This window comes from Danio aesculapii, chromosome 20 (genome assembly GCF_903798145.1).
Source record: "Danio aesculapii chromosome 20, fDanAes4.1, whole genome shotgun sequence".
In the NCBI taxonomy this organism is placed as follows: domain Eukaryota; kingdom Metazoa; phylum Chordata; class Actinopteri; order Cypriniformes; family Danionidae; genus Danio; species Danio aesculapii.
The window spans coordinates 41,790,064-41,806,474 of NC_079454.1; the positions used below are offsets into that span (position 1 = coordinate 41,790,064).

The 16,411-nt window shown below is 36.0% G+C and overlaps 2 protein-coding genes across 2 annotated transcripts in view; one reads left to right on the top strand and one right to left on the bottom strand.

Moving 5' to 3' along the window:
- Positions 1 to 906: 906 nt before the first annotated feature.
- On the bottom strand, positions 907 to 7,375 carry hsdl1 (hydroxysteroid dehydrogenase like 1). The gene is made up of 4 exons (XM_056481516.1): positions 6,979 to 7,375; positions 3,671 to 4,116; positions 1,495 to 1,713; positions 907 to 1,407 (listed from the first exon to the last, which is right to left on the bottom strand). Exons 1-4 carry the CDS (start codon positions 7,196 to 7,198, stop codon positions 1,336 to 1,338), a joined length of 957 nt encoding a protein of 318 aa, XP_056337491.1. The 5' UTR covers positions 7,199 to 7,375; the 3' UTR covers positions 907 to 1,335.
- tbc1d32 (TBC1 domain family, member 32) overlaps positions 7,289 to 16,411 on the top strand; it is a 72,472-nt gene continuing 63,349 nt past the window's right edge. The window contains exons 1-6 of the mRNA XM_056481515.1: positions 7,289 to 7,771; positions 10,092 to 10,289; positions 10,379 to 10,540; positions 13,630 to 13,807; positions 13,956 to 14,027; positions 14,135 to 14,260. Of these exons, the coding sequence (XP_056337490.1) occupies positions 10,135 to 10,289; positions 10,379 to 10,540; positions 13,630 to 13,807; positions 13,956 to 14,027; positions 14,135 to 14,260 (693 nt within the window). The 5' untranslated portion in view covers positions 7,289 to 7,771; positions 10,092 to 10,134. The remainder of the gene's footprint in view (positions 7,772 to 10,091; positions 10,290 to 10,378; positions 10,541 to 13,629; positions 13,808 to 13,955; positions 14,028 to 14,134; positions 14,261 to 16,411) is intronic.

Here is a 16,411-nt window from a genome sequence, read left to right on the forward strand (position 1 = left end):
ACAAATATTTATGAAATAATTTTCTGAAGTTTTTTTTTCTGCATAGAGACTGCTGGATTTCCGTTTTAAATACACTATAGGGATTTATTGCTAAAAAATAAAGTCTGGTTTTTGTTTTGTACTTTCGTTAAGGCTAACATACGTGGGATTACGTAAACTGAGTGTATTATATGTTCTTGGCACTCGAGACACAACATTTGACCTTATCCACTCATTTAGAGAGATAATACTGACATGACAGTCAGCATGACTAGAGTTTATATGATGGAGAAAAAAAAATCTTGGGACTGATCCAAACATATAAAAATAATTAGTCACACTTTACAATAAGGTTTCGTTGGTAAATGTATTTACTAACATGAGCTAATTGTGAACAATACTTATACAGCATTTATTAATCATAGTTCAGCATTTGCTAATGCATTATTAACATTCAAATCCATGCCTGTTAACATTAGTTAATGCACCATGAGTTAACATGATCTAAATATATAAAAAATTATATTAGTCAAACTTTAAAATGAGATTTAATTAGCTAATGTTTTACTAACATGAGCTAATTGTGAACAATACTTGTACAGCATTTATTAACCGTAGTTCAGCATTTGCTAATGCATTATTAACATTCAAATTCATGCCTGTTAACATTAGTTAATGCACTTTGAGTTAACATGAATTAACATTGAACAACTGTATTTTTTTATTAACTAAAGTAGATTAACATGAACAAATACTGTAATAAATTGATTGTTGTTTGTTAATGTTAGTAAATGCATTAACTAATACAACCTTATTGAAAAGTGTTACCAAATAATTAAAGATTCAAGCATTTAACTTGGAATATTATCCTGAAGACTGTGTACCAAAAGTTTATTCAAACAAAATGTAGTCTTTATATATGCATCAAAGCTTTTTATTGCTCATATCTTTATTACATGAGATACACTGCATTAATCAGACACTCAGTAGTAAAATATGCCCTGTCACTGCTGAGTACAGCCAGTACACTCAAAAAATACCTGGAATTCAAATAAATACCTCATTTACAAACCCATTTCTTTTCAAAATATTAACATGATCTTTGCTAAATGCATAAAAATGGCATTTCAAGTCAAAAACAATATATCATACATATGTTTTTTTTAATATATGTAACAATAGTGCAAAAAATATAATAGCTTTGTCATCCTGATCCAGCTACTAAATGTTGTGCAATCAAATATACTGAAAATCTGAGGCAATTCATACAGAGTTGAGTATAGGAGTGAGTTTCAACACACTTTCATCACTCATGTTGACACAAAATCTGGTCTTTCATATGGATGGGCATCTCTTTTAGGTGGCCATTGTGAAAACTCGTGACCCCAGCATCCAAACCCACTCCGGCATCATCTTCACCAGTCCAAACTAGAGACGAGGCGAAAGTAAACAAACACAAAAAAATAGTAAATACACTGGATACTGTGCTCAAGAGGAAACCAATTGAAGAAATACCTGTATAGTATGAGGCCAGTATCCTGTGGTTCTGTGAGAGATGCCCAAAGTTGAAAGAGCATGGCTGGCATACACTTGTGGGCTTGGCACCAGCCAGCTAGCAGGACCAGAACCCTCAGGTCTTTGAGATGCGACTCTAAAAGGCAGCAGACTCTGCACAAAGACTCCTTGATCACCATATTCATAGTGCAGGGAGCGACTGAAGTTATCGAGGAAGGCCTGTGGGGAATTGATAAACATTGCAACATTAGCAAGTAGGAATTGAAAAGTTGATGCTAACCCTGCGAAGATGTCAAGGACAGCACAAAGTAGACCGGTATAAGATTATGGCGGTATGATAGCCTTGCATAAAAATATCACGTTTTCGAGGTATTGTGATTACTGTTTTAAAATCTGTTCTTTTTGAATGTCTGGGTAATTTTTTCCCCCATTGAACACTATATATTTTATTTTAAGAAACATTTAAAATATTTTGGAGCAGTAAACATGTCAGGCTAAATCATTAAAATAAATCAATGATTCTGCTATCTTCATTAGCTTCAAAAACACAGATTTCTTCACAACTTGAAAAGGCATTTTTTGATGTCTTTCCTAGATATAAAGTAAGCCACTGCACTGTTCAGGTCTGTAGCAGGCTTGTATGTTGGTGCACAAGCGATTTGTTTTCCAAATGTTTCCTAAATCATGGGCTGACCAGTAGCTATTAATGTGGAGGGTTCTTTTCTGCTGGAGATACTGTTGCTATAAAAAAACTAAATAAAATAGTTGTAAAAACACTTTAAAAAATACTTACATATACTGTAGGAACGGTATAACAGAAAATTTTTGTGACTTATTCAAACCGCGGTAAACCTTAAAACTGGTTATCATCCTATGCCTAGCGCAAAGTCTTAAGCAATTCTAAATCTATACAATTATTAATTATTGTAATTATCAGATCACTTAATTAAATATGTATTATACACATAGACACCACCTTTTGGAAATGTGCACTATATATACTGTCCTCCACACCTATACTCGACACTTTAAAGGTGCAGTATGTAAGTTTGACAAAGTGGTTGAACTAGGTATTGCACCCCTGGTTCAAAACACTTGCAAGCGCAGATTTCCAGATTGACGACATCAATATCATGCCTGACTATCGAGCCTAAAGGCTGATTTAAGGCTAATTTAAGTCGTATTCTAAATAAAAGCAACGGCACCTGATAGAAGGAATATTTTCCATATTAAAAGGAGTTTTTGTCCTAAACAACACCTGAAATTTATATTTTAGAAACAGCTTCTGTCTCTTGCAGCTGAACAACAGGATAAATGACAATGATCACCTCAGGTACACCTCATGTGCTTTATTCAGTGTTAAATGCTAGTAATGCGAGTTTGAATGTCATTTTATATGACATTTATTGTCATACTACTAAAAGCAGCAGCAGATAGTTCACCTCAGATCTTGAAAATAAAAAAAACGTGTGAAACTGAACTTTAGAACTGTGACTCAGTGCAAGCCAACAGATATCAGTGATTCAGCATCAACGTTTGATAATTTTAAAGAGGTTTAATATGTATTAATTAGATTATAAACCTTATTTCGTTGGAGTGCAGTGAGTGCATTATTCTGTGCTTCTGAATGGCCACAGGGTTACAATGTAACCTTCTCATCTAATGCTTGTGTTCGTAATATTATTTGCTAATTAATAACCTCATGTGGAACTCTGAATCTGCATCTCATTTGGGAGGTTGTTACTGTCCACCAGAGGACGTATTTTGGTCGTGGACACAGACTTTGAGAGCCTTCCTGACTGAATGAATGAAATATGCAGTTTTCCAACAGGGCAACCTGGGGTGCTGAAATATAATTGGCTAAACTGCCAGCGGGCGGGTTAAAAGGACCAAAACAAAGATAGAAGTTGCGGCATGTAACGCACATTTTCGAAGCAGAATAACTGACTTTGGCATTGTTTTTCAGATGTACAAGACGGCTCACTTAGCATGTTTCTTAAATATCTGCAAACATAATATGACATTTTTATGCTTTATAAGAATCAAAAACTTACATTCAGCACCTTTAAAGCTGCTTTGGAATGATAATAATTTTGAAAAGCGCTATCCAAATAAACTTGAAAGGATTTGAATAAAACATTATATATTGGCAAGAAAATGAGAAGACAAATCTGACCGTAGATGCAGAAAAAGCAGCCTTTCTAGGAATTGGATGAAAGCAGTGCCCTGAGGAAATGTTGACCACTGCTCCTCTTCCCCTTTCCATCATAGCAGGCATTGCCAGGCGGGTGACAAGGGTGGTAGCTGCTATATTTCTATTGATAGTGTCCCACAGTATGGATTCAGAGAGTTCTGTGAAGCTTTGAGAACTGTCCAGAGTCCCGTCAAGACTGTTAACGATGAAACCAATATCTTTACTACTGATGGCATCTTTTATGGGTTTGCAGGCTGAGGGGCCTTGATTGAAGTCTACCTCAATACAAATGGCCTCCACTCCGTAAGAGTCTGAGATGGATCTGGCAGTGTCCGACACACTGCTGATGTCATTGCTAATCAGAATCACACAGATGCCATGCCTGGCCAGTTCCTCCGCATATGCTTTTGCTATTGTCTCTGAAGCACCTGTTAGGATGAATTAATAAATGAAGGATACACTTTCGTTTACATAACTGTACAATTTCTGTATTGTATGGAAGCTTGTTTCCACCGTGGAATGAAGAAAAAGAAAAGCCAAATGTGACTATGTTATAAATATTTTTTTTTCTCATAACTGTATTTCACATTTGAACCATTAATGGGATAGTTCACCTAAGAATTAAGATTGTCATCATCTTTTACGTGAATCAATCCTCTTTTCTTTTTTTTTTTCTTCTGTTGAACATGAAAGAATGTATTTTGAAAAATGTTGGAAACCTGTAACCACTCACTTTCATAGTATTTGTTTTTCCTACTATGGAAGTCAATAATTACAGGTAGGGATGCTCCGATCGATCAGCCGGAGATCGGTATCGGACGATAATCACATTCTGTCATTCGATTGGTTCTAACCGATCTTATGAAACGATGACAGGTGTTGTTTAAGGGTTTACAGGCGGAGGAAGGGACGCCCGCGAATTAGATACAATTGTGATGATATGTGTTTTTGACATTGCAAGTTCACTAAATCCTGGCTGAAAAAAAAAACATTACAATATTTATTTTTAACTTGAATATTTAATAAGATACCTTTTTGTAATATACTTATCGCAATAAACAAATATGCATTCACAGATGTGCATTTTAACTTGAAATATGCACTCCAAAGTTTTTCTTCATTGAGACATGTTAAATTCTTCTTCCCTCATTTGCAATGTTTCTAAATTGCTTTGTGAGTCATTTCTCTTACTAATTGTTTTATCTATTATTTTCTGTAAAGCTGCTTCTGACTATGACATGTCCACACTAAATGGTTTTAAAAGACATGTTTAAGGGATTATATGCAACATCCTTCATTTATTCTCTTAATTAAGGAGAGATCTCTATTGAAGTATCATACTTAGAGGGGAAATGTGCCTTGTGGATTATAAAGCTTGAAGCATCAGAATCGGTACTCCGTATTGGCCGATCAACATGACAAGGAATCGGTGCTCTGTATCGGCTGCAAAAAACCTGATCGGAGCATCCCTAGTTACAAGTTTAAAGCATTTTTCTAAATATCTTCTTTTGTGTTCAACAGAAGAAAGAAACCTATAAAGGTTTGGAAACACCTGAGGGTGAGTAAATAATGGGGAAATAATTTTTGGGGGGTGAACTATCACTTTAATTCTTAATTCAGACTCATAACTCTTTTCATTTTTACTCAATTTTGAGTTTATATCTTGCAGGTCTTTTTCAATTGAGGTAAAGATGGTATTATATTCGCACATTCATTCAGTGACAGCTTACGACATGCTCACTACAGATATGGCTACTGAGAACACATGTTTCTGCACGCGCAGTACTGCAATTTGTCACCCGAAAAATTTGTCAGTTTTTCTTTATTTTTTTAAGGAGATAATACATAATATGAATACAACAGAAAGACATAAAACTTTACAAATCACATGTCCACTTTTGTAGGCTCAACACAATAGTGTCATATCTAGATTAAATAGCCTATATTGAAATCGTTTAAAGAATTAGGCTAAAGTGTTTGGATACGATGATATTAAACAAGCTGAAAACAAGCTGAAAGCCGAAAGACCAGCTCAAATCTGGTTTAAAGTCCAGTGCAGAATGTGTTGTGCGCCTTGCTTACACATTGCTTAAAACACTACGGGTGTACAGCACTTTGCAAAAATCTTTACAAATGAAAAAGAATTAAATGATTAAAGTATTACAAAAATGATTATTTTCTACATAAATATAAAAACCACTGCCTCCATGCCTTCTTCTATATATTGTTTACCATGGTACTTTGAATATTCGGTCTAAAATCACATGTATGAATGACAAAACAAACAATGTACTTTGACAGCCATTGGCTGCTAATATGATTTCCCTATTTAGAATTTGCAAAGAATCCTTTTCTGAAATAATATTATTAAGGAGAAAGTCTGAATGTGTGAATATAAAACCAACTTCAATTCTCTGTGGAAAAACAGAATTATGAGAGAAAAAAATATAAGAATTGTGTGAAACTCAAAAACTCAGAGGGACAATTCCGAATTGTCCGAACTTTCTTTGTAAATTTTATTCTGTCACAGAACAAGCTGCCATGGAATGCAGTATTAAAACATATGTGAGACATTCTTCCAGAAACGTACATTTTCACTCATAAAAAATGTGACGGCCTGACATAAGCTTGCCGTCCTCAAAAAAAAAAATCATACAAAACAAGCATAAAATCATACAATTCAATGATAGAACGCATCCTTGATCACTGTCAGCTTCTCCTCCGTCAAATGATGTCACATCTAAGTCATAACATTAAACATGTATAGCACACATTTTATGTTAAATTTAATGCAAATGTGACAGGACTGACCGAAACATGGAGACAATTAAAAAATATTTGTAGTAGTATTTATTTGTAGAAATTATTTATAATTTAAAAATTTTATCAATTGATGTGAATGATAACAACTCAAACGTGCTATTTCTGATGTTTTTTTCCAACTAAATACCAGCTTCTAGCATAACAAAACTATTAAAGCTGTAGGTTCAATTGGGCTGAGGACAATGACAGGTTTGTACATTTTGTAAAGTGTTTTTAATGAAGAAAAAAAATCAGAGAACCAAATGATTGACACATTCCTTTACAGAACAACTCACAGAAATCAACCATCGGTCCATTTTAGAAGTTTTTGGGATGAAATACTTTTTATTCACTGTATTTATGTTTTTATTTCAGGGACAAATAATGTACGTTTCTGGTAGGATGTCCCATATTACTTTTTAATGGAAATACGTTAATAATGCATGAATTCATTATGAAACAAGATAGTTATTCACTTTTAAACCTACCACATATGATAGCCCATTGTCCATACTGCTGACTAAGATCTCTGTGGCGTACAAGACGAGGAACAAAATGAAGCCTTATCAGACTATAGCAGTCCCTCATAAATATAACAGTTTTGCTGGCCATGTAACACGCGCCCACGAGCGCCAGCGTTTCCACATAACCACTGCATGATCTAGCAATTTCTCTATACAAAAGCTGGAAGCTGTCAACAGCGGCCATTACAAGCTGAATTCTGTACACTTTCTGTTACCTGCTGATTCAGAAAATGTTACTCTTTAAATTCAATGTTTTAGTTTGTACTCAACTAGCTTCACTATGTTTGTTAATGCAAGCGCTATATCACCAGATTCTCCTCTTCGGTCTCCTCACATCATATGAATCAGGAAACCCGGAACATTTAAAAGTCACGTGATACACTCCTGTCACGTGATCAAAGCTGGCGTCTTCAGCGAGCGCCACATACATCCAAACAACACCTTTCTTAATATTTCTCCGGTTTTAATATGCGTCTTTGTATAATTTTTGCTAACGTAAACATTGCTAGAAACGGAATATATGCATGCGGTTGTGGAGAGATGCTTATATTTCGCAAATGACGGGTGTTTCACTACCGCATATTGTGGAGGCTTCAACACAGCTGAGCTTGTTTCCATAGAAACGGATAGTGCTAACGGATGCTAAGCTGACTTTTACACAGCTCCGTGCATTATGAAACGTCTGCTTATGAATTATTTCTAATCTCGTGGAAGCGTTGTTGCTGCTCTGTGTGAACATGAGGTGAAATTTTAGCAGGTAATGTTTCAAACTATTCATGAGGTCTATTTGTAATGTTTATAATAAGAAAAACTGAGCTTTGAATAGCAAACGTCAGTTTAAATGCTTAACGTTATATAATATGGCATTGCTATATATAATAAGACTAACTTGGGATGCTTTTTCCTCAGGTAAGTTAGGCATTTAGTGTAACGTAAGTGGCACAATAAATGAGTCTATTTTCACATTTTAGCTGTATTAGCTAGCCTTGAGTACACTGTATATGTGTCAGTCAGATTTGGGCATTTCTACCTTTTCTATTTCTAGCTACATATGAATTATGTTTAAAAATGTATTGGTTGTTTTGGGTTGAGTGAAATGATAAAGAAAAAAAGTCATGTAAAATCCTTTGAATATTGTTTTTAAAGCATTATATGTGTCAATCAGATTTGTGCATTTCTACCTTTGCTATTTCTACCTACATATGATTTTTTTTTTAATCGCTTGTTTTGGGTAAAATAATGATGAAAAAAACATTCCAGGTATGGATGGGCGATATGGCAAAAATGCAATCTTGGTACAGTGCATAATTTTTTCCCATAATTTTTTGTTACAGCCTTATTCCAAAATGGATTAAATTCATTTAGTTCCTCAAAATTCTACACACAATACCCCATAATGACAATGTGAAAAAAAGATTTTTTGAAATTGTTGCAAATGTATCAAAAAAACGAAAAAAAAAAAAAAAAAAACTGAAAAATCACATGTACATAAGTATTCACAGCCTTTGCTCAATACTTTGTTGATGCATCTTCAGCCTCAGGTCTTTTTGAATATGTTGCCACGAGCTTGGCACACCTGTCTTTGGGAATCTTTGCCCATTCCTCTTTGCAGTACCTCTCCAGCTCTATCGAGTTGGATGGGAAGTGACGGTGTACAGCCATTTTCAGATCTCTCCAGAGATGTTCAAAAGGATTTAGGTCTGGGCTCTGGCTGGGCCACTCAGTGACATTCACAGAGTAGTTGTGAAGCCTTTCCATTGATATTTTGGCAGTGTGCTTTGGGGCATTGTCCTGCTGGAAGATGAACAGTCACCCCAGTGTGAGGTCAAGAGCACTCTGAAGCAGGTTTTCATTCAGGATGTCTCTGTACATTGCTGCATTCATCTTTCCCTCTATCCTGACTAGTCTTCCAGTTCCTGCTGCTGAAAAACATCCCCACAGCATGATGCTGCCACCATCATGCTTTACTGTAGGGATGGTATTAGCCTGGTGATGAGCAGTGCCTGGTTTTCTCTAAATGTAATGCCTGGCATTCACTCCAAAGAGTTAAATTTTAGTTTAATCAGACCAGAGAATTGTGTTTCTTATGATCCGAGAGTCCTTCTTACAGATGATGGAGGCCACTGTGCTCACTGGAACTTTCAGAGCAGCAGAAATTTTTCTGTAACCTTCCCCAGCCTTGTGCCTCGAGACAGTCCTGTCTCGGAGGTCTACAGACAATTTCTTTGTCTTCATGCTTGGTTTGTGCTTTGACATGCACTGTCAACCCTGGGACCTTATATAGACAGCTGTATGCCTTTTCAAACCATGTCCAATCAACTGAATTTACCACAGGTGAACTCCAATTAAGCTGCTGAAACATACCAAGAATGATGAGTGGAAACTGAATGTACCTGAGGCCAATTTAGAGCTTCATGGCAAAGGCTGTAAACACTTATGTAGATGTGATTTTTCAGGTTTTTATTTTTAATAAATTTGCAACTTTCAAAAAATCTTTTTTTACATTGTCATTATGGGGTATTGTATGTAGACATTTGAGGAAATAAATAAATTTAATCCATTTTGGAATAAGGCTGTGACATAAAAAATGTGGAAAAAGTGAAGCGCTATGAATACTTTCCAGATGCACTGTAATTGTGGTCCATAATGAACAATAACGATATACATTTCGATATAAGTTGTTAATGCTTCCAGATTTTAAAAGCCCAATGACTGAAGCCACAAAAATTAGAGTCCATTAAATGGCTTTAATGGTGGCCGAAAATTCGATGCATCTCTAATATCAAAACACTTTTAGACTCCCATTGTTGCACATTTCTGCTGTCATTGGCTTTTAGATCAATATAGAGTAAAAAAAATAGTCCAGAGCTTATCATTGTTATTGACATAAATTTTATCACAATTCGATATCGTTTATCGGCCCAGCCCTAATTCCAAGAATCTTTTCATACAGTAGAAGCATTCCTGAAAAAAAAAAACTGTGTCAAAATATACGCTGCTTAGACTGCATATACTTCCCACCTCTGTTACTACAGGCCAAACACACCTTACTTAACACCCTTGTTTCTCTAAACAAGAGATTCCCTGTTGAGAAGAGCCGATCACACCCCCCGAGGAGCGATGTCTCAGTTCTCCACCGAGGATGAGGCAGAGCTCCAGACCCTGCTGCGAAAGCTCCTGAAAAGTGTCAAAGACAGAATCTCAGGAGCACCATCGGTAGAATGTGCTGAAGAGATCCTGCTTCATTTGGAGGAGACTGACAAGAACTTTCACAAGTGAGAGATCTGTCTGTATGTGTTAAGCCTAATTGTGATTGCTGTTTGTATGACCTATTTTCAAGCTCTCTCTCTCTTTTTTTATTCAGCTATGAGTTCGTGAAGTATCTAAGGGAGTATGTGGAGAGCAGCTTGGGAGCGGTTATTGAAGTAGAGACTGAGAATTTTACTAAGGGTGAAGGTCATGCTGTTGGGTCCGGGCAGGACACCCTGGTGCATGCTGTTACAAAGAACACAAGGGAGTCTACACAGTATGTGTTTTTCTCATTTCTCTTACCGTGTTTCTTTCTTAATTCTATAAGATTCAATGATTTTTTTTTAAATGTGTGCTAACTGCTTGATGCAAACATTTCTTCAGCAATGCAATGAAGAAAGTAAACATTGTCAGGAATCTTTAAAATCAAAATTAATTATGAAATGCAGTGATGAAAGTGAGTACCAAGTACCATTGATGTTTTTTTGATAAAGTGTTTTATTGCATGATGCAAAATTATCTGCTTCAATGAAGCGTTGGAACCAGTTTGATTATGAATACATTTTAAACTAATTACATTTCAGTGTATATATTTTCACAATAAATATCTTCATAAACCTTTTTAAAAATTATTTTACTAAAAAGCTAATGAATCATTCATTTTCCTTCGGCTTAGTCCCTTATATTATCAGCCACCTATTTTATCATATGTTTTACACTGCGGATGCCTTTCCAGCCGCAACTCAGTACTAGAAAACACCCATACACATTCAAACTCATACCTAATCATATCATGAATTAAATCTTCAGGATAATTCAACATAACTATTTATACCGTATGAACCAAATATTGAAGCCACTCCATAAATAACCCCATAAATGATTGCACATTACAGAAATATTAAGTAAAACATAAAACTACATTGTTCAAGTTATCACTTTAAATAATATTCATTCATTCATTCATTTTCTTATCGGCTTAGTCCCCTTATTAATCTGGGGTCGCCATAGCGGAATTAACCACCAATTTATCCAGCATATGTTTTTTACGCAGCAGATGCCCTTCCAGCGGCAACCCATCACTGGGAAACATCCATACACATTCATTTACGCGCATACACTACGGTCAAGTTAGCTTACCCAATTCACCTATACTGCATGTATTTGGAGTGTGGGGGAAACTGGAGCACCCGGAGGAAACCTACGCCAACACGGGGAGAACATGCAAACTCCACACAGAAATGCCAACTGACCCAGCCGAGGCTTGATCCAGCGACCTTCTTGCTGTGAGGCGATTGTGCTACCTACTGCGCCACCATGACGCCCATTAAATAATATATTTAAAAAACATTCTAAAGCTTGAGATGTTAGTATTAAACATTCTCCTTAAATCCATTATATTGGATCAATATTATTTTATTAATTATGATACTTCAGAAATCTCTTTTGCATGTTGGATGTGTGCTCAGGTGAATTTAAAAAAATAAAATATCAAAATCATTATCAAACTGAAATGAACACAAACGTGTAGCTGAGTTAATTATTACTATAAAACAAAATGATTATTGTAAATATTAAGATTGAAGCTCATGGTAAATCTGTCTTAAAAAGTTTATATGTGCTTTGTTAAGCTGCTTTTAGTTTCTTACAGTCAATTCAATTCACCTTTATTTGTATAGCGCTTATACAATGTAGATTGTGTCAAAGCAGCTTCACATAAAAGGTCACAGTAAATAGGAACAGTGTAGTTCAGTTTGTAGTGTTTAAGTTCAGTTCAGTTTAGCTCAGTTCAGTGTGGTTTAATAATCACTACTGAGAGTCCAAATACTGAAGAGCAAATCCAACGATGCGCAGCTCTATAGATCCCGAACCATGCAAGCTAGTGGCGACAGCAGAGAGGGAAAAAAAACTTCACTAAATGGCGAAAGTGAAGAAGAAAAACCTTGAGAGAAACCAGGCTCAGTTGGGCACGACCATTTTAATTTCTCCGCTGGCCAAACGTCGTGTGCAGAGCTGCAGTCTTAGTGGCGGAGGCTGGAAGCTGGCCTCAGCGAAGACTCGTCTGTCTCTGGAGCGTCACAGGAATCAGTCCTGTTGCCTAACAAGATATACAATATTAGATGACTTGAACCAAACCTAGCAGGCACAGGATGTAGGGCTGGGCGATTAATCGAAAAGTAATCGAAATCGATATTAAGAACTTATAATTGATCAAATTTTCCAGGTAAATTTTTTTCAATTACTTTACCTACCATATGTGGAGTCATATGACCCTGCTCTGTTAAGCCTGATTTATACTTCTGCATCACGAGTATGGTCCGCCACACACTTTGCACGGTCACTTACTCGTGCACATCTCAGAAAATGTAACAACATGTCGCATGTTTGCATTACATTGACAATGATTGGAAGCTGCACCAGAGACAGCCTTGAGACACGCCTTGAGACAGCATATTTTCTATCACAATAAAATTATTTACATTAAAAATGTAAATATTTTCTACTTTTAAAAACATTGAAAATAATTTATTTTGTTTCCAAAAGTGCAAGTTATTTGTTTTCACTTTTTATAAGAAAAAAGTGACTGTTCGTTTTAGGCAATGTGTGTTTTAATTTTAGTTGTTCAACGCTGATGTTTAATAAATAATCATAGATAGTATATAGTATGTGTTTCCTTCAGTTATTTTAAAATAATGCACCCTTAATTAAAAAATCTCTCACTTGTAATGTGAGCATATTTACTGAACAAAACCTGTCAGTGAACTGTGAGGGCAAAAAAAAAAAAAATTAAATTAAATAATAGTTCATTAATCGTAATCGAGTTAAATTAATCGAGATTTTGATTTTAGGCCAAATTGATTTCGCCCAGCCCTGCAACATGACGTCGGATTGACGTTGTACCCCAATGTCATGGGACGTTGCATTTTGGGTGGAAATGAAAATGTAAGAACGACATCATTGATTTTGATCACGTTCCAACGCAATCTAAAAACAGCCAAGTATCAACGTCTAATGATGTTACAGCTTGTGATGTTACCATTTTGTGGACTTTACCATTATGACATCCATCAGACATTGGATTTTGTTTGCCATAAAGTACCTGGCGAATAAATGTCAGTATTTGATGCCAGTATGACGTTGGTTTAGGATGTTGGCTTGACGTTGGATTTTGGTCACTTTCCAACACAACCTACAATGAACCAAATATCAATGATCAATGTCATTTGATGTCGTTATTGGACATCAAATTAACATTGTTCTTAGACACTGGCTAGACATTGAATTTTGGCGCCTGCTGGAAAGCATCATGTTATGATGTATCACATGGCCTAAACACTAATAACAAATATGTTTTTAAATCTGTAGGTATAAACAGATGATGCAAACTCTGAAGCAGACGATGATGATGGTTGTGGAGTCACTGATCAATAAATTTGAAGAAGATCAGATGAAAAGAGAGGAAATGGACCGGAAGATCCAGCACCAGCAGTCAATCAGTCAGTACACTGACAACTGCTCTGACAGTGACTCTTCATTCAATCAGGTTTTTGTTCTTTACTTTAAATAAGTTGCAAGAGCTGATGTGATATGTTTGACAAGCTTATCACCCCGTCACGCTCAGCTTTTTTCATACTCATACATTCATACCCCAGACTGAATCACTAACTGATGTCTTTGTTTTCCTCACGTAGAGCTATGCATTTATTAAACACGAACAACTGCAAGTCATCGCTGAGAAGCTTGACCCCGGTAGACCGCGAGAGGTGAAAGCTCCTCTAATACACCCACTTTTCATAGTTGTAGTTGTAAAAAGAAAGAACTGTCATTTTAATTCAGCACGAAGCAGTCATCCTGATCTATTTAATTGCAGGTTCGCTGGGAAGCTTTGCAGTCTCTCTGCCATGCCCCTCCTTCTGATGTCCTGAGCTGCGAAAGCTGGACTGGTCTTCGCAGAAACCTCTCTACAGCACTCACTGACCCAGACCCTGAGCTCAGCGTAAGCGCTAAGTGCTAAATAGGTGCTGACTTTAGTCATGGCCCCAGCAGCAAAACTGATTCCTTAGCTGCTTAATGGGGAAATATACAGACCATCATTTTCAGCACATTCTAGAGAAGAGATGCCATGTGGAACACAAGGCCATGAACCTTTTTACTAACAGTATTGAACTGCACAGTATGTGGGAGTTTGTTATTGCTAAAGTATGTACTTTAACTATAATAAACCAGAATTTCTACAGTTAACTAAAATCATGAAACAAGAAAGTATTTTATAGCAGGTAAATGCTGAGAACTATTGATCATTAAGTTTAACTATTAATAAATTAAATAACTATAGCTAAAATATGAATGAATGAAATTTATGCAATTTTCTGAAGTCAAATAAAAAAATATTATTTCTTATTAGCAGATATGTAAAGAGCCCCTATTTTGCATTATAAACGGTCATATTTTGGTTTTGGGGGTCTCCAACTACAGGGTGATATGCATGCAAGGTCAAAAAACCCTTTCATTGTCTTATAACATGCATTTATTTTTACCTAGTTATCCCTGTGACTCTCATATGACTTGTTCAGGTATTCATTTGTTCCCAAACCCCTCCCTAGCACGAAGCTTATCTGCGCTGATTGGATCAATGACCCAGTCTGTTGTGATTGGTCGAATGCGTTTAGCATGAGACAGAGAAAAATGTCCACCACGGCAATGAAGTAGCAGAGAGTATGTGAGAGCCCAATGCAGGAATGCAATAAAGCAGTGCAGTTAAACACGAGCATATTACTTTACTCTTAACCCTAACCAAAAGTAATAACAATGACACACATTCAGTATAAATCCACACAGTGGCAAAAGTTATTTAAAAAACTATTTTGAAATTGACCCCGCCGTGCATCTGAGGAACAGCTAATGGTGGCCATAGCAAAGGCAAATGGCAGAGGATCGAGAGCTCACAAATGCATTTAAATCTGTAAAGGAAGAAGCATGCATCATGTTTTCAACGTGGTTTTGGATGCAATATGTCGCGCGTGGCGAATACAGCTTATAACTAGGCCCATACGGAATCTGCAAGAATTCAGCAGATTTCCGCAGATTTTTAGCCCATCATTAATTCTGTTTATTTACTTGAGTAAATGTGTGTAAATCTAAATTTATTCAGTTTTTAAATTAATTACAGTAATATTATTGACTAATATGAAAATGTTCATCTGATTTATGTACAATGCAGTTTATTAAGTAATATTTTCTGTCTGTTAGTAGATATATTAAATGAGAGACTTGCTTTGCCTACCAAATAAAGTGAATCTAATTGGATTTGCATTTTAAACATTATATACAAGTAAAAAGTATTATTTTTTATTTCACATATTAAGATTTTAGTTATGATACTGCCAAAATCATTCCGCAGAAATCCGCAGATTTAAAAAAAAAAAAAAGCAGAAATTGCAAAAAACAGCTGCAGATTTCATCTGGACTGGCCCTACTTATAACACACAATTAAACACATATTTTGCAAACTACACACAACGAGGCAACAATTAAAATCACACTTACATGTTATGATCCAGAGGAAGAAAAAACTGGTCCATGTGAACTGTAACAGTTACTGACAAAGTCCCATACATCTCTGCTACTCCTTCCTTTAATAGCAAACGGCTGACGAAACCCGCGTAGGTTATTGTATCACAAATCAGAAAAATGTCATGAACATACACAACACTAGGTTGGCTATACTGTGATATTGTTGTGAAAATGAACTTTAACCCTTTATTCCCCGTGGCCGAATCTCCATCTGTCAGTAATCGTCATCTTTATGTCATGATCAGTCTCGTGATCCCTGCGCTCCGCTAGTGTCTAAAGGGAAAGCGTGTTCACATTTTACTGTATCTGGAACTACATATTTGGTGATGGACTGTATCGACGTCGACACATTCAAGCAAAAGATCCGAACCCAACACAATTCATTTATTCGACTCTTATCTTATTATCGACTGTTATCTTATTATTTCGTTAAAGAATTGATAGTTTCGAACACAGTGCACTTTCAGATTTAAACCTCAGCTGGATGTTTTCGTTCACTTAGTGCTGTGTTAAACACTGCATGGATGCTTATTTTCAAAAACCCCAAATTATGGGCTCTTTAATTATATTTTCA